Source organism: Xiphophorus hellerii, chromosome 14 (assembly GCF_003331165.1).
Source record: "Xiphophorus hellerii strain 12219 chromosome 14, Xiphophorus_hellerii-4.1, whole genome shotgun sequence".
Classification (NCBI taxonomy): Eukaryota; Metazoa; Chordata; class Actinopteri; order Cyprinodontiformes; family Poeciliidae; genus Xiphophorus; species Xiphophorus hellerii.
The window spans coordinates 15016285-15034677 of record NC_045685.1 but is presented as its reverse complement, the minus strand read 5'-3'; the positions used below and the strand labels follow the sequence as shown (position 1 = coordinate 15034677).

The window sequence follows — 18393 nt, the reverse complement described above, 5'->3', positions numbered from 1 at the left end:
GCATTCATTTTAAAAAGAGTGAAAGGAAAGACTGGAGCCTGGGAGGCAGCCAGGACTGTAGAAAAACTGCGATGCGTTGGAGCCACAAACCCGGCCATCGATGCATGACCAACGTCCATGCAGCTCAAGCCTCCAGCTTGAATTGAAATTCATAAACTGGAGACTTAGTGGCGATTTATTTGATGACGAGGAGAAGGTCAGGAGAACTTCAGCGATAGAGACTTAACAGGCCCCCAACCCAGAGATTTAAAAACACATTTGTCATATTGTTAATGTTTCTTTTCATGGTAGGAATTTTTATTTATTGTGGCAGCAATAACTTCCAATGAATTATGTTACAAAACTTCAAAAACTAGTTGGATTGTCAGTTTGACTTTCACTATTTTCTCCATCGTTGCTTACATGAGCGCATCAATAGAGGCTATAGTTGCTGTAATGCAATCGCAGCCATATAGTTACCTTAAAAAGACTGCAAAGAGATGTAGAGTAGTTTATTTTATCAATTATCGCAGTAGTATCACAACATTTTTTAAATGTCTATATGTAAAAAAAAACTGTCTATTGTGATTACATTAAGATATTTTGATTAATAGTCATAGCATAATAATTTCAAACAATAAATCTTTCTTTGAATAATTTAAATAATTCCTGAATATGTGAAGGTCTTTCAAAGTTTTCTTTTTTTCTTCTTCTTACCATGTTTTACTTGTGCTCAATCCAGAGTTGAATGTGTTCCAATTTCTTTATGAAAAATAACAAAAATAAGGTTTTACATAAAATATTTCAGCACCAACAAGGTGTTTACCAAAAACGCTATAATCTAAAAATGTACTAGTGTACAGTAGACGATCTCCATTCACTCCTTCTCAACCATCTAACTCTTAAATTAGGGACTCTTAAATTTGCACTTCTTTCACCTGTTCTCCTCCTGGATCAGAGCATCTTTACTCTGAAAGCACCAACTAGGGGTCTGAAGAAGCTTCTTGTATAATCATGCTTGATCAAAGTGTCAGACCACCCAAGCCCCACTCTGACCTCTCGCCCTGCAGTTGCCCCTCCCCTCCTGTGCACACAAACATTGTGACTTGGCAGCAGCACCGATGACCTTTCTAGGCTCCCGCAGATGAAGAAAGGCAGCCGAATTATTTTCAGCCCGTCATGCTCTTATCTGTGTCTGGCTGTTGTTTGTTTTAAATTACATGGAAGAATGACTACCAGGCATACCACGGTGGAGGGGAAGATTGAGGCAGAATAATGAAAATGAAGAAAGGGGAAAGGAAAGGAGGGGGGGCATGCTGTTGAAATTACAGCTGCTCTGCCACGCTGTGTTGAGCTGCTGTATCATATCTGAAATGTAAAATATTCTGAAAGGATTAGCTGTGACAATGTGTGCAGTCATGACTGTAAATATAACCCATTCATTATTTCCTCCCAGGCTGAATTTAGCCCCAAGTTGCTAAGATCTTGCTTTTATGTGGTTTTCAAATCACCAGTTAAAAACCTAATTTATTGTTTCAAACGCTGGCCCACGTGTGGCAGTGTGGGCTCTGTTTACTGATATCTGTGTTTTCTGTTCCACACACTTGCAGAAGTTCTTTTAAAGGAGCCAAGACAGTGTGTCCAGGATGAAAGGACGTGGATTCTGGTGGATTTAGAGGGGAAGTAAAATATGAGCATATAAAAGACTTATTTCCCTCAAAGTGGTGCCTGAAATCTCTGCCTCGGTGCAACAAGAGAGGAAATAAAAGGCAAGCAGAGGGACAGACTGAGGGAGAGCTAATTGATAAGGGCTTTTTACTGTCACGGAAAGCCTGCTTTCCACTGAAGTAGGTATTTCGCTACAATGTTTTTAGAAAGTTGGACTTGTGCAGCTTGGTTGAGTTTGAGAGTTGTTTGACTAAGTGTATCTCGGATATAGCAAAAAGTAAACACTAAAAGGCAATGGTCTCAACCTTGATGGGGGACTGTTGCCTTTTAGTCTGATGTATCCTAAAGAAAAAAAGTTGAATATTATTGTTTTGTTTTGTTTTTTTGTTTGTTTTGGGGGTTTTTTTGTACATAGGATTCTAGCTAGTGTTTGTGAAAAATACCTGATTTATAAATTATGGTTAAGAAAATTTACAAGAAAACAGAGGTTCTAAGACGATATGGAAAAATTCACCCATCCATCCAAATATTTTGCAGATTATGAATGTTTGGATTTATATTTATAGTGTCTGTGACTACAGTTTTTGAGAAAACTTTGAATTTAGACATGAAAATGTATAGAAAACCTCAAAGAAAGACAGACACCTGTTGATTTTACATTTCCACAAATGTTTTATATATCAATCAACAATGCTCTCCAAAATTTTTCTCAAGATTTTACGACCATGCTAACACTAATGTAGCTCCAGATCGCTGCTTCCTATATTTTCTAAAAGGTTTAACTGTGTGGTCCCTTAAAAAAGAATCTGTCAAACTTCAGCTGCTAACTCAAAGTGCTATACGAACAAAACCCAACAGTTCAGCCAAAGTTTGAACTCAGGCAGTTTCACATTTATTTCTTTATGATGATAAAAAAAAAAAAAATCCTATATGGAAAACTTTTTCTTAAGTTCCATTGAATCAAAAATGTGTTATTCAGTGGAAAAAACTAAAGGAGGCTGCTTGCTTAAAAGTGTTTTATGTGCATTATCACACAGACAAAACAGCACCGGAGTTCTCTGTGACTCCAAATTCCTGTTTGAGCCTTCTTGCATTGAAATTATTATTAGCTCATTTAATTATGGAGACAAAGTTTGGCTTTATTTGTGATATCCTATGGAGCGATAACTGCATAGACAATGTCTTTGTTATGTGACTTGCTGTGCACACCGATTAGATAAGATTGGCAGTATTGGAAAAACTGCCAAGGACCAAGCAGGTAGAAATTAGCCCCTGGGCTACAATTTGGCATATTTGCAAATCTTGTGTAGCGTTTTGAAAACAAAACTCTTGGTATTGATGATACATTTTTAGACAAACTGATGGGAGAGAGAGGATGCAATTGACAGAAGGAAAATACATCAGCACACCACACAGACAGCCCCGCTCATAAAAGATAATCAGTAAGGCGTTAATCAAATAAATATTTTGCCTTTGCAAAATATTTATTTTGCTTGGAGGAGTCACATTTTGGGAATGCAGGAGACCTGGTTTGTATATTCTGAAGTTGTCACAGGCGTTAGGCATGAGGTTGACTGCTGTGATCAGTCTGAAGATGAAAGTTTTTATACATCCTGCTAAAACTTGTAGACTTTGCACGGTTGAGGTGCTCGTGTTGGGAAGGTCTTTGGAAACGTCTCTCTTTCTCGTTTCACCAAAACTGTAACGTTAGTGGTTTACTGTTCCAAGAAGTCTGTAGCAGACGAAAAATATTTAATGAAATACTGCTCGAATATTTTTATGTAGGAAATAAATGCTTATCGGTTTCCTAAAACATGTTTCAGGAAATTACAAGCATTTATTAAAATAGTGTTGTTACCTGCATGATGTCAAGGAAATTCATGTTCAAACCAGATTTGAAACCACTAAACATAAACAATACAATTCCTAATAAAATCTAATGCTCATTAATTATAGTAACTTACAATATTGCCACATTTTGACTCTTTAAGTCTATTTTCTCATGTTCTGACTCAAGAATCCTGGCCACCTATGAGGCTTGCTTGTGTCTTTCAGTAGCAGCAGTGCTTCACTTCCTCCTCCCTCCCTTTGGGATCACGCAGGCTTGGTTTATCCACCACATCTCTAATTGTCACTGAGGGGGCTCCAACACTCGTTACATGAAGCTCAGTACAAGCCACAATGGACATTTCTGAGAGTAAATCCAACATCAGGGAATTAATTAGGCAGAAAACAAGGGGTCATAGGAGTACTAATGACAGAATAACAAGGCACAGAGTTTTTATTTGCTGCTCAGCAGACATAACATATTCAAAGACATGGAATGCTAATTAGGTTTAGAGTTTAGGCTCATTTATGACAATATTTATGTCTGTGATGACTTTTTATGCATAGTTTTAGCAAAAATATTAATTACATTGGGCTTGTTAATGTTTTTGAGAATTATTTTATTTTATTGTATTGTCACCAAGCAATGATGACACTACCACTTTTTTAGACTTCCTCTTTATGAGAGGTGCTGTTAATGCCACTGAGTGTGGAAGTACACTAATAAAATTAGACACAATTACAGTACTGAAGCATTGCTGCAGCTTTAGTACAATGAACATTTTTAGTGATTTTTATATTTAAATGAGCAGTTTATAACAGATTATAAAAAAATATAAAACATGTCGACACACTGCCCTTATTCTCAGCCAAGCTTAAAAGGGACCTATTATGTAAAATTTACTATTGCATTGTTTTTGTACTTTATTTTGCATCTCAGTTGCTTCTAAAAACAGTCTAAGCACTTAAAAAACTTAATTGTCAGTCATTTTCTGACAATAAGTCAATGTTTTTTGGTGTCTGGAAAACAAGCAGTTTCAAAAACCTACCGATTACAAGGTCACCAATCTGCAGGCACTTCCTGGCAATATGTGATAATGTTATTAACTGTTCTTAGCTATAGTTTTGGGGTGCACGTTTACAAGCAATACTCAGGCCTGGCTACTGCCAGACTTCTAGAATCAATAAATTACTTAAATAGAACCTGTATGACTTCATGAAGTAGGCTAAGAGTTTATGATAATTCTTCAAAAAAGTGACATAGCTGCTGTTTGGACTCAAACCTTTTGAAGTATTGCTCTTTTTAGTTAAAATTTAGGATGTTTCGCATGAAGGTTAGTTAAAGATTACCTAACTGAACAATCACAAAAAAGTTAATAAATATTGTCTGATCTCTACATGTTTTAAGCCTAAAGTAAACATCACACCTCCTCAGTGTGTCATCAGATTCAGCAGCCTTCTCATGAAGAATCTCTCATTTCGTTCAAGTGTGTTGAAACGGGGGATGCATCTAAAAGATGGAGGGCAGCAGCTCTTGTTCCACAAACTTTGGAACAAGTTTTGACCTTTGGGAATTAAATGCAAATCCCTGTCACAACTTTCAGGGGTTTTTTTCTATCAAGTTAAATATTGTGTACTTTATGGTCAGTATTGCATGTTTCCTTGTTTTTATTCAATCACCATAGAAATTATGTAAATCAAATGCCAAATGTCTACTAACTCTGTTCCAGATTTGGTGATGGCTACACGGTGATCGTGCGTGTCGGCGGCTCCCCTCCTGCCCTCAAACCAGTCGAGGACTTTGTCCAGCTGACTTTCCCAGACAGCGTTCTCAAGGAGAAACACCACAACACACTCCAGTACCAACTCCCATACACACAGGGAGCTTTGGCCAGCATCTTCAGCCACTTCACCAGCAATCAGCACAGGCTGGGCGTGGAGGACTACTCTGTGTCCCAGACAACTCTGGATCAGGTAAAACATTTTAAAAAAGCCTCACTTTATTAATTAAAATCTTTTCGTCTTGTTTTAAATCATGGATCATGCATGAAATGTGTGAATGAAAGCAGGATTAAATGATAGGATATGCTTCCACATTTTCATGTTAAATTTGCTTACAGACTTAAGTTTTGAAAAGTTTCTGCAAATGTTACACAAAACTTATACATAACACTGTGTGCATAAAATCCGTATTGATTTGAGTCTGCCTACATACCTCTAGCTTGAAATGGGTCAGACACATAAAGTCATAGTTTTGGTTTTGTGTTCACTTTTGACATTATTCTTCTACACTATCAGCATTTTTCAGCTCAACTTTTAACATTTCATTAGTTTTCTTTCTTTCAATTTACTGACGGTGTAAAGTGAGTCTCATTTTTCACACAAGAGACTTAAAACACATTTTTGTTGTAGTAGTACATAATAAAAGAACAAGTCTTTACTTTAGGAAGTTACTTTGGTGGTGATTGATTTTCTATTACCCAGATTTATTAGTACAAACTCCAGAGCTTCACTTTTGTCCTCGTGGGGAAGTTCTTCGGGAGTGCATTTTGACAAATAAATGATGATGTTGAGAATGATAAATATTTTCTGTGTTTACGCTTGAGAGCAAACTATTGATTTTTAGCTAGTTTTACTGTACAAGGGAGACATTTTGACCCCGAAATTCTTTTTCCTGAAATAGACTGATATTTACCAATAATTCTATATTAGCTCAGCTTATTGGATTACTACTTCAACAATCCATCAGTGGTGCACTCTAGGAATTTTCAAGTAACCAATAGCACTTAATAGCCAAGAAAGTTTTACTGTACCGATCTCATATCTTGACGTCTGCAGACGCATATAATGTCCTTCATATTTTAAGTGTTTTCCCGTCTCCACACACCTGACTTAAAGTATTGATTAACATGCTTCTGCAGCATTTTGTGGCATGCTTAGGAGGGAATACAATCATTTGTTTTAGAGCAGAGACATGCCTGAAACGTGACAGACAGAGATCCATGAGGACCAGGGTTGAGAACCATTCTTCTAGATCATCTTGAGTCTTCTCTTATGTTCTCTGTTCTTCAGCTCACCTCACAGGTTTCCTATAGGATTTACCTCTGTTCATTGCAGAACGATGATTTTATGTCCAATGATCAGATTTTTGTCTATTTAACCATTTTATTTTGAATCAGTATCTTCTGAAACACACATTGATGACAAGTCCCTCGTGACAGATCTTCCGCATCAGATACTTTATACTTTTCTGCATAGTCATCTTTTCTTTTTACTTCATGCCAGACCCACCAGAATTGTCGGTTTCCAAAAAGCTAAATATTTTTTTTCCGTCAGGCCAAAGCACACAGTTTTTTGTAGGGTTTATCTGACAATATTTTGTACATCTTCTTAAGAGAACACTTTGTCTTTGCTGACCATTCCTCTTTCCACAATCTCTGTAGATCCTCCAGAGTCCCGAGTCCCTCCATTACACTTGTTTCATTTCTGCATTAATCAGCCATGTGTTTTTGGATCCTGATCGAGCTATACTGTATTTTCTTGCCAATAGCATAAAATATTTGTTAGAGAAATCTGATCCAATGCTGCATCAGACTTTTACTCCTATCTGAATTAATGTATGTAAAGTTATGTTGGATTTATCAAATTTATTTTGTGCGTGATTATTCTGCTGCATTAAGAGATTAATTTATTTCTTATTTACTTTAAGACTTTTGACACGTTTTCAGCTGATGTGCCCAAAAAATGCGGGGAGTGCTTTATATATGTTTTCTTTATTTCATCCCAAGCGCTGCAGCTTTTTGTTGAAAATAAGCAGAGTACTGGATGCCTCAGACTGTCTTCACCTTGTGTTTTTCCTCGCGCCCCCAGAGGTCTGATACAATCAGGCAGTGAGTGGTGAGTGTGGGTGTGATTGGTCTTACAAACCCTCTATTAGCTCCACAGCAGATGACCAGACGGGGAGGTGGGGATGACTTCTCGTAGGTCTAGAAAGGTCATGAGTCCACCTCGCTGAGAGAGGAGCAAAAACAGACACAGATGGGAGGCATCTTTACGGTCTCTCTGCTGTATTTTAATCAAATTATCTGCGCCATATAAAGGATGCTGCAGCAATATTAAGAATTTTACTGTCAGAATTTTATGAACACGATCCCCATGTGGATGGCTTGTAATTTGGGATGAATGCCATCTTTGTGGGTATTATTTGTGTAAAATACATCTTTCAGGAGTCATTTAGTCATCTAATTAAGTATTTAAAACATACATCAGAAAGTAAATGCTTTAATTAATATTTATGGTAAGCGTTTAACTCGAGCCATGTTTCAACTTCAGCCGTACTGCAGCTGCTAACCTTGAGTACGTCTCTGAACATTTGTGTCAGCTGCTGCAGTTTGTGCTCTGGTCAATATTTACCAGATAAAAGGCAGTAAATAAATCATACCTAAACCAGCAGGTCAGGGTCTTATAACACAGAGGGGATTGGGGTACAGAGCCAATAGAGACCCAGACAGTCACCTTTCAGCTGCTGATTTATACAGCACAGCCTTGACCTATAGTATAACACCCAACTTGCACTACAATTAATATTGATCGACACGGCCAACGGCTGTGGCGGTGATGGTGATTGTGGGGACGGTGCGGATCTCAAAGGAGAATGTGACGGTGTCACTTGTCTTTCAGTGGACAGTCTGGGTCCAGAAGACGAAACGTTATCATGACAATATTTGAAAAATTGTTCAGATTTGTCACCAAAGCAGGATGAGTAGGAAGGAAACAAATAGTTTTTTTCAAGATGTGTCATGCATTGTTGCTAAAGGTGCTATGCTCAGTTTATGTTGATATTATTGGACCGTGAAGCAGTTGTAACTGTAAAGACGTGGATAGATAAGAATGTGGGGCCATTAGCAGAAAAATAGAGTCCAAGAACACTTTTCATGCAGCCTGTTAAGGGTGGGACTGATCGTCTTTTATTGCTTTATGCCAACATTTTGCTTTTTTGCCAAATGAATATTTGTTTATGAGGATTCATGCAAGAACAACAGTCTTGGCACTCCACTGCTATTGCTTAGCTTTTTTTTAGTACACATAATGTGATATAGTTTTGGCCAGTATGAATGAGCAGATGGAAACATATATTATCACTGACCATGGGAAGATGTGAAATTGCTTTCTTGGATTAACTTCTAACCATTGCTTGTGGTAAATGCTGCATTTCTGGAATAGTTTATTTTCAAGTTTTCTCTATAAATTGTCTAAAACAGATTGCTCAGATTATAATCCTGATAAACAACAATACTAATTTTACCAAACATTTCCTGATGGCCCCGACACAAAGTTTAGGACAAATCACTAATGAAAAGGGCATCCTCAGGCCCTCAAAAGAGCACATGACCAACAGCCATGATGCATCCTCAGGCCCAGCCGTTGAAAATGACCTTTTCTTGGATCATAATATGGCTTCAAGATACAAGCGACAGATTGTGGGTACATGTGGACATTTCATTTTGATGTTTTTTCAGGCTGAAACATCTATAAATGGGTGAAATCAACATCCCCTGTTGGGTACCTGGGATTATGCTTATAGATAAATGGGAAGATCCAAATCAAACTTATTCTACTGATTGGACTCTATATATTTCTGTCTTTTTTTGCAGCTTTTTCAAGCTGCAAGAAAAAGCTTGTCTCGATAGGGTATAGAAAAATTTGTTTCCTCTTAAACAACTCGTAGCATCTCTGCGCTTCATCTGATTTCATTCTAAGGGCCTCACAGATACTAAAATTAGCACATTAACAGTATCCACACAGAACAGTAATATGGATGAAGGTAGATATGGTGCATTCACGGGTTAGATAAAGATCTTTAAAACATTTTTTGACTGACCCGTGAACCGAGCTAAAAAAATGTTTCTGACTCCAGTCATCAAAACATTTCTGATCTGATTTCTAGGCTAAAGCCAACATCCTGATCACTAACTAAAGGTTTTTTTCTGTTTTTCCTTTGTGAAGTGAACTCCCAACCTAGAACTTTGCATCAATACATTAGTGTGTTGGCAGATTGTGTGTATGATCTCTAGATAAATCCCTTTGCACTCTGCAACATGTCCTTTGTTATATAACAGAGGTTAATTGTGTAAATGACGTCCTTCCCCTCCTGCGTTATGCCTCAGTGGTCTCCAAATCAACACCTGAGTTTACCCTCCGTAATGTAATTAATGCCTATATCCATCTGTTACCACAGAAATGCCACCGAGTTGCACCGGTGCATGATGTTCATGTCATTCCTGGATACATAAATAAAAGGGAATATTAGGGGAAGCGAAAAAATAGGACTCATCACAGCACAAGATGTATCCACTTTCTTTTTATCTTTTTCAGTCAACAGTGCTGCACCATGCAAGACCTTTCCAGCTATTGGTCTTATGGAAAGTTAAACACAAACACTACTTGGATATTCTGCTGGATAACTGCGCAGCCTTGAGTGTGAATATCAAATTCTGAGCGTGCCTCGGCATATCAAACCGATATCAGCCAGCAGCGGGGTCAGAGATGCCCACGGAGATGGGCAGAGAGGGTATTTGTTGCTACTGTCATTCTTATCCTCTTACTCACTGTCATCTGACAAAATGCTTTGACAAGCCTGACCTTGATGCACAGTGCTGAAGAGTTGACGTCAGTCTTGCGTACTTGAGCTTTAGCGGCTCTGCTGCTTGTTTCTTAGTTATGATTTTTCCCAGCATACAGCGGTCACATGACACACGCAGATTTATCATTTGAGCTAATTTTGTGTCTTTGTTTTGGAAACGCAACAAGATTTAAAATCCTGATAGATGAGTTTATCTCAGAACTGGACCTCAATAGTATGTGTCTGACTACATCCATCTCACCAGTTTATCTGACGTAAAGCAACCCCACAACATGATACTGCCACCGCCATATTTTAAGCGTAAACGGTGGCCCTTCTTGCATTCCTGTTGTTGCTCTTTCTTGGAAGTGTCATCTTTGAATATTCATTTCATTACTCTTTCTGTCAATTTATAAAATATTCCTGATATAAACTTCCTCAAAACTTTATCCCTAACCCATCTATGTTGAATTAACACGAGGACGATTTAGGTTTTTTTCCATTAGGCTACTTCTAAAAATATTTAGTTGCACTCTTTTTTTTTTTCTTTTTTTTTGAGAGTTCAGAGTAGAGAGGCTGAATAGAAGCACACTCCCCCACCTTCCAGGAAAACATTTTGAAATCCATAAATCATCATAAACTCATGCGGTAGTTTGTGTTGGTCTACCGTAAAATCCATCTAAAAATACATTGAACTCAAGGGGTGTGAAAACCACAAATTGATCATTTGATTTATTAATGTTCCAGCAGGTTTTCATTCTACTTTTCCATCGATGCAAGTTTTGAGAAGTTTCTCCTTAAACATAAATCTGAACATGAGCACTTAAAACTTTGTGGACAACTGATACTAAATATTTATCTCGGCTCAAAAATGCAATCAGATACCTGGCATTTAGATGCTTTATTTATTTATATTTCGTATTTACGTTCCTCAGAAAATAAATCTTGTTACATTGATGTACTCCTCCGTCTGACCTCAGTCCATTCATTTTCTTTAAAATAAAAAGCACACAGTTCTTCCTTCTCTGCCTCAGCCATTTTATCCTCCTGGCTTTTTAGTACTAAGCTGCAACATGTGCGCTCTGAAAGGCACAGAAAGGCAAATACCATTTACCAAAGGAGACACTGGTCCTGTTAATGCTCTGTGTTAGCCGTCAGGACTTGTGTCCAGGGGATGTTTCAGGTTCCCAACATATAACTGCTAATAAACGGAGAGTAATTAAAACATACACAGCTGAGCTAATCACCACATTTCACACCGTTCCCTGAACCAATTTGCTGAAGCTCTCCCTTAGCAGCCGAGCTCATACAACACACCTCGACCACATGGTCCAAAAGTGAGAGTTGGCAGGTCTGAACAGAGCTGCGCTGCACTTAGCACATGGGCCTGAAGTGTTTTTTTTGTGGATACCTGAGCAGAAATAAGCAGACTTTCTAATAAAATAAAATGTTCTATTAAGAAGCATTTTTACAATAAGGAATTATCTTAACTCTCCAAACACAACTTTTCTTCTTTTCTTTCTTTTAACTCAGCTTTGTCAATTTTTGTTTGTCATCTTTAATTTTACATTTCTTTATTTTCTTTACATTTTCATATAAAAACTTCTTTTTCTGTATATATTTCTGAACTGAACTTTATTATGTTTTCCAGTTTTTTTTTTTACAGCTTTATTTCTATTCACTGTCATGATAACAGTAAGATGTCTGACCACATTTTCCAAAGTGAATTCACAAAATGTTCTCATTGACAAATTAAATATGTCAGCATAATTAACATTTATTCTTTTAATAATGCTGTTGCAGATATAAAAAAAAAATAAACAATAGGCTGCAGATTATATTCATTAGTTAATTAAAACAGAATAATGCTAACAGAACTCTCTTTCCCAGTTATCAGTGTTTCATGAAACAAAAGAATATATTTCAGCTCAGTACAACACTGATGTGTTCATCTGGTAATTCAAGCCCTGTTGCTCAAGTTTATTTGCCTCCTAACAGAGCATATTTTGTGACCATAAAGAGCATTTTAATTGATAGAAACTCTGAGTAGTCTCTGATAGGATTGGCCTAGATGACTATTCTTTTTTTTTTTTTTTCCTTATCCCCATAATTTTAAAAGCAGCCTCATAAATCACATGCTTTTACTTTCACACAGCCATTGAAATCCATTTAATGAAAAAGCAATGCTCTTATCATTTTATACGATCCTCTTTGCTGCTTTTGCTCTGCGGAGTAAAAGTTTTTTGCCGTGCCATTACCGCTGAAGCTGGCTGCGGCGAGCCTGGTGTTTATACGGCACAATGAAACCCACACAGCTTTTTTTTTTTATGAAAGCCATAGGATTGATTTTGTCTTATAATATATTGCCATCACAAGAGAGGAGAATGATTGTTTTATTCTCTTTCTCAGCTGGTCAAAGATGTCAAGCTGACATTCACTGTGAGAGTCCAGACGTCTGCTTGATGCCTCGTGGCCTTTGTACGGCAACTCATTCACATGAAAGCTGCCAGCTGAATCACTGTTTCTGGCTTTCTTTTTTTTTTTTTCTCAAAACCAGTAGAAAAGAGGAAAGAAACATTATATTGAGAAATGGAATTTGTCTTGATTTTTGTCGATGTGTTGTTGATGTTTCAGGTCTTTGTGAACTTTGCACGCCACCAGCATGGGGAGGATGACTCTCAGGCCTACAGCAACCCAGTCGACGTCACAGACGAGCTGCCAATGAGGTCGCTGCGGGCCTCCCGGGAAGCGGAGAACGCCTAATGGAGAAATCTATGTACTGTACCTGAATGAATCGGCAATAAGTCTCGAAAAACAGGTTTTATTGGCACCATCGCAATAATTGGATTCTTAACAGCTACTACTCAGATTGTTCTGCGAAATCAGGCTTCCTGTAGACGCTTATAGAAAAACACATCATGATCAGGGTTTTTAAATTTATTTATTTCAACATTTTATTGCAATTTGATATTTGAATTTTCCTCTGTGCTTCTAAATTTGTGTTAAAAACTAAACAGTTGCTCTAATACTATTACTTGGCGTTGCTTCTTTCTTTATCAAAATGAATTACATTTTTAGTGCGTTTACAGTAGGATTGTTTTGAAGTATTTTCTAAACTTGTGTTCAAGTGTAAAAAGGATATTGGTAAAAATAAAAATCTCTTATTGTAAAAATGAGAGCGCAGCACTAAACATATCGATTTCAACTTAAGTGAAGTGACTCTACTGGCTCTTTAAAACTGTATACATTTAAAGGATTTGTGCTGTATTTTTAGCACATGAACTTTCTTTTTCAAAGGTTTACAGACCGAAAAGAAAGCAGTCTGTTTTGAGATTTGTTGCTGATCATTACATACCTCAGGCCTGGTCATTGAGCCAAATCTTCCAGCTTATGCATAGATAACTGCACAGCATCTAGGACGCCTTATTTTGTTTGAAGTCGTGTATCGTCTGTTTACATTCGATGTAATTCAGTCGGTTGTGTTGCAAACACCATGTGGGAATGTTGAAGCGACACAATCGCCTACATGCGCAGCAGCTTTATTTGCTGACAGGCACTCCAGTAATAACTTTCAGACAACAAATGACATCTGTGGAATGCATTTGCATTGAACGTCTGAACATTTTCAGTCAATTAGAGGCATGTTGAAGGACTGACTCTGAGGTTACTGCAAAGTCAAGTAGGTGTCAACATGTTAGTTATTTAAAGAGGACGACATATCCTTTGTGTGCCTACATGCGTTTACACACAGCACTTTTCAAAGCTCTCGATGCTGCATTGGATGCAGCAGTCATTCATGTAAGAGACCATAATGTTTTTTTATGAAATCATCTGCAGATGTATATGGCTGTGTGAGCCTTAGAAGGTTTCATTTTGTTTTACTTTATTCCTTGACGAATTATTTCATCTATATTGATTTATGTTCGTATCGTTTTTAAAAGGATATGCTAGTTTAAGTGTCAGTTTGACATTTTCACATTAATGCCCAGACAATGTGTGAAACAAAGAATGTACAATAAAAATGAATGCATTGTGTCATTATATGTGCGCTTTAAACATCAACAATTTAATACTTCTATAAGACAATGTGTTGATTCTAATACAGGGCTTTATGTCAAAATAAAAAAACGACTCATCCTTAATTGTGATTGGTTTTGATCTTTATTTGATTCCGTAAAACAGAAATGAACAAAAACATTCATGTTAGCAATATGTTATGATTGCAACTGTTACTTAATTTTGCCCTTGTTGCTGTTACCATCCTTGTCCTGGCTTCCAGTCTCTTCAATTCAATTCAGTTCAGTTTAAAAATAAGAGATTTATCCTGTATCGAGTGTTGCCAGGTTGGATGGGTTTCCGCCCAACTGGGCTTCGATTGATCACATTGGGCTGGGGAAAAAAAAAAAAAACAGCTTTGAGCAAGTTGTTAAAATTTGAGCTGTTTTTCACAACATTTGGCAGATTTTTAGGACATGTTTATAGGAGAATTACATCAAAGTAGTTGTCTTTATGTGGCAGAAAACCGTTACATTTTAATTAAAGGCCATGTCTTTGCACTCATTTCATTTACTTTGAAGTGTCTAGATAGAGCAACGCATGGAAGGAGCAGAGAGTAGAAACAGTAGAAAGGTACTCAACTTTTTCTACTACTTTTACACGACTTCACAGGCCCTCGCATACAGGTGCTGGTGCGAGGGCTTTCACAGGCCAGGGCCTTCACATGCCTTCGCATCCAGGTGGCGGTGCGAGGGCCTTCACAGGCCAGGTCCTTGAAGGATCCCTGGCCTTCACAGGCCCTCGCGTCCACGTTCGGTGCGAGGGCCTTCACAGGTCAGGTCATTCAAGGATCCCTGGCCTTCACAGGCCCTCGCGTCCACGTTCGGTGCGAGGGCCTTCACAGGCCAGGTCCATGAAGGATCCCTGGCCTTCACAGGCCCTCGCGTCCACGTTCGGTGCGAGGGCCTTCACAGGTCAGGTCATTCAAGGATCCCTGGCCTTCACAGGCCCTCGCGTCCACGTTCGGTGCGAGGGCCTTCACAGGCCAGGTCCATGAAGGATCCCTGGCCTTCACAGGCCCTCGCGTCCACGTTCGGTGCGAGGGCCTTCACAGGCCAGGTCCTTGAAGGATCCCAGGCCTTCACAGGCCCTCGCGTCCACGTTCGGTGCGAGGGCCTTCACAGGCCTTCACATTACCACGTGGTCGTCTTATTCAAGCACTTCTGAAGGAACAGCCTGCGATGTCATCGATGACATCACGTTCGTTTTGTCGGTCTGATGTCATCAGTGACAGTCAGGGACGGACGTGATGTCATCGATGACATCGCAGGCTGTTACCTCAGAAAAAATGTTTTTTATACCTATGTGACATGTCTCAGCTGTATTGAAACAGTTGTAACAATTGATGTTTGTTTTGTTTTGTCTCTTCTTCTCCTTTCTTCCGAGTGGGAAGCCTGTAAACAAGAACAGCTTTAGCGAACGAAGAACGACCGCCGTTTTCTTCCCCAAACTCTGTCTGTTTTATTACAAATTGTCAAAATCATGAAATCATGCAATCATACATTGAACATTCCTTTGTGCATTCATGTCCATGTGTCCTTCCGTTGCTCCAAAACAACCATATTCCATCTACTTCAATAAACAACATCAGCCCACACCAGCTGTGACAGCATCCATGGGCCAAATCAAAACAATTCAACAATCGATTTAAATCTTACAGATTTACATAAAAAGAAAACTATTCCTCAAGTTCAGTGAAATTGTAAGGCTACTAATTTCTTTGAATTGTAATAACTCTGAAAAATGTAATCATATTATTAGTTCTATAATTTAATATGGGCATATTTAGAGGACTAGATCTAGCTTAAGCTAGTACAGTAGAATCAATTACAGGGTAGTAGGGGAAAAGTGGTAACGTCTATAATAAATGTTTGAAACTGATGAGAACTGATTTCCGGTACATGTAACAGAGTAACTTTAACACTTCCTATCAAAAGATAACACAACCCGTCAGGATACCACCGAAATCTTAATAAGGTTGGGTCGGAGAGTGTATCGAAGTTTAGATACATGTAGCAAACTTCTATAACGGCTGTTTTATATAGCTACAAACCGTAATTATGAAACAAAATCACTCTTTTTCCCTCGAACGTCTAAACACGTCTAGCAAGTAATTACGAAATCAGCACCGAATGAACTTGTAAATTTACATTTTAGCGGGGACAGTTTCCACCAGCTTCACACTACTAACCTGTAAACAAGAACAGCTTTAGCGAACGAAGAACGACCGCCATCTTTTTCCCCAAACTCTGTCTGAGGCGTAAGGGGGAAAGGGGCGGGGCTCCTCACTCTAGGTCTCCTGGTGAAACGCTGTCTATAATTTGGCTCTAACAAAACTGGAAACATCAGTATGAGACCTGAAAGAGCGTAGGGACACCCTAGAGCAGTGGTTCTCAAATGGGGGTACGTGAAGCTTTTCAAAATATCTTTAAAAAATCAGTAGACTCCTCATAATAAGTCTTGGGAAAAATTATTTTGTGAAAAGTTCGATAAAATATAAATGTGTGTTCATGCACTGAATTTTATATTCAGTATTTAGTTTCAATATCCTTTAAAATAAAACGGTTTGACTGGTTTTATACCTTCCTGGTGGTCACCGTCTTCTGTTTTTCTTTTTTGTTTAACCATGCAATGTTTGCAATATGGATGTATTTGTCAGGTTCACTGATATAAGTTGTTTGGCTGTAATAAATCAGACAGTGATTTTACAGCACTGTACCCCTTTTTAATTCCAAAAATGTTTTGCCCATGTCAGGGGGTACTTGACTAAAAATATATTTTTAAGGGGGTACATCACTGAAAAAAGTTTGAGAACCACTGGTCTAGAAGATGTCGAATACCATTAGTGATTAATAGTCATTGGTTAATCAAGTGTCACTTTTTAGTAACTTTGTAAAACTGAAATCCCAGTTTAAAAAGATGTCACAAAAAACAGAGGTCTTGTGTTCCAAAAGTCACGTTAAAATATGGTTAATAAAATAAAGAACAATGGAAAACGTTAATTGAGGATTACAAATCATGTCGCCTGTCACATCTACAGAGGAAGTCAATGACCTACAGCACATCCATCCATCCATTTTCTAACACCCTTGTCCCTCGTCGGGTCGGGAGGTGCTGGTGCCCATCTATCTCCAGCTAATGTTCTGGGCGAGAGGCAGGGTCACCCTGGGCAGGTCACCTACAGCACATCTTATATGTAAATGTATAGTAATCTCATAGTAGCGCTTGTGTGAATGTCTGACTAAGGAAATATCCTACGATTAATGTGGCAGATGTCATAGTAAATATATATAATATTGTTAATCCCCACTGATCTGAAACAGGTCAAGCTGTTTTTCCACCACGTTGAAACTCTAGAATTGGTAGATGGTGCGATTTCTTCATACCATAAAAATATTGCAAGTGTTTCGTCAATACAATAACTTTTTTTTTCATTTTTACAACTTTGTTTTGCACATGCATAAACACTCTGCCTTGCCTGCAAAAGTATTTTATTGAAGAGGCTATTAATGATTCTTTAGATGAACAAATAAAGGCCTTTTGTCGAGGTTTACACTGTGTGCTCCCTTGTGACTCTGCTTTTCCACTCAATACTATTCTCTCTACTCAAACTGCAAAAGAAAAATGCTGCCCTGCAGAAACAGTTTTCCTGTTCAGGTAATATTTTATTTGCTCACTGTTTCCTTAGTCATTAATTTCCCGGTCCCTACCCACTTTCAACATCTTCATGTGTTGCAAAACTAATTTTTCAGTTGATTTTCAAGTTCTAAACAACATTCTTGTGCGGTTTACTTGCCACATCGGGAGTCCTAATAAAACCTTGATACCCTCGTCACATACTTTGCGGTTTGCTTGTGGAGCTTAACATAGTTTGCATTCTTTGTTAAATCCTCGAATGGCGATATTGTGTGTTGCAAACTATAGTGAATCTGTTTAGGTTCTGAATATTTTTCCAAGACAAAGTGAATCAACATTTGCACAAATTGTAATACGACTCTGAATTAATGTTTGCTCACAGTTCTATTTGTCCAAAGAGTCATTTGAGTCCCAGTTTGAAAAGTCTCTTTAGTTTAATTTCCTTCATGCTGTTTTATTTACTTGACTTTTTCTAGTTTTTTTTTCTTCTCCTTCTTTCTCTTCAACAGGAGCTCTGCTTATTCTGTATTCGACATTCTTCCTCCTGAATCTACAAGATGCCAGAACACAGACTGGGCCTTAGGCATTTTACTTCACTGTTAGTG

At 38.1% G+C, this 18393-nt stretch overlaps 1 protein-coding gene across 4 annotated transcripts in view; it reads left to right on the top strand.

Annotated features, from left to right (window-relative positions):
* LOC116732982 (phospholipid-transporting ATPase ABCA1) overlaps window positions 1–14238 on the top strand; it is a 188758-nt gene extending 174520 nt beyond the window's left edge. For all 4 annotated transcript variants that reach the window (XM_032583600.1, XM_032583601.1, XM_032583602.1 and 1 more), the window contains exons 49-50: window positions 5205–5448; window positions 12731–14238. In XM_032583600.1, coding sequence (XP_032439491.1) covers window positions 5205–5448; window positions 12731–12859 — 373 coding nt within the window. In that variant the 3' untranslated portion in view covers window positions 12860–14238. The remainder of the gene's footprint in view (window positions 1–5204; window positions 5449–12730) is intronic.
* Window positions 14239–18393: the final 4155 nt, after the last annotated feature.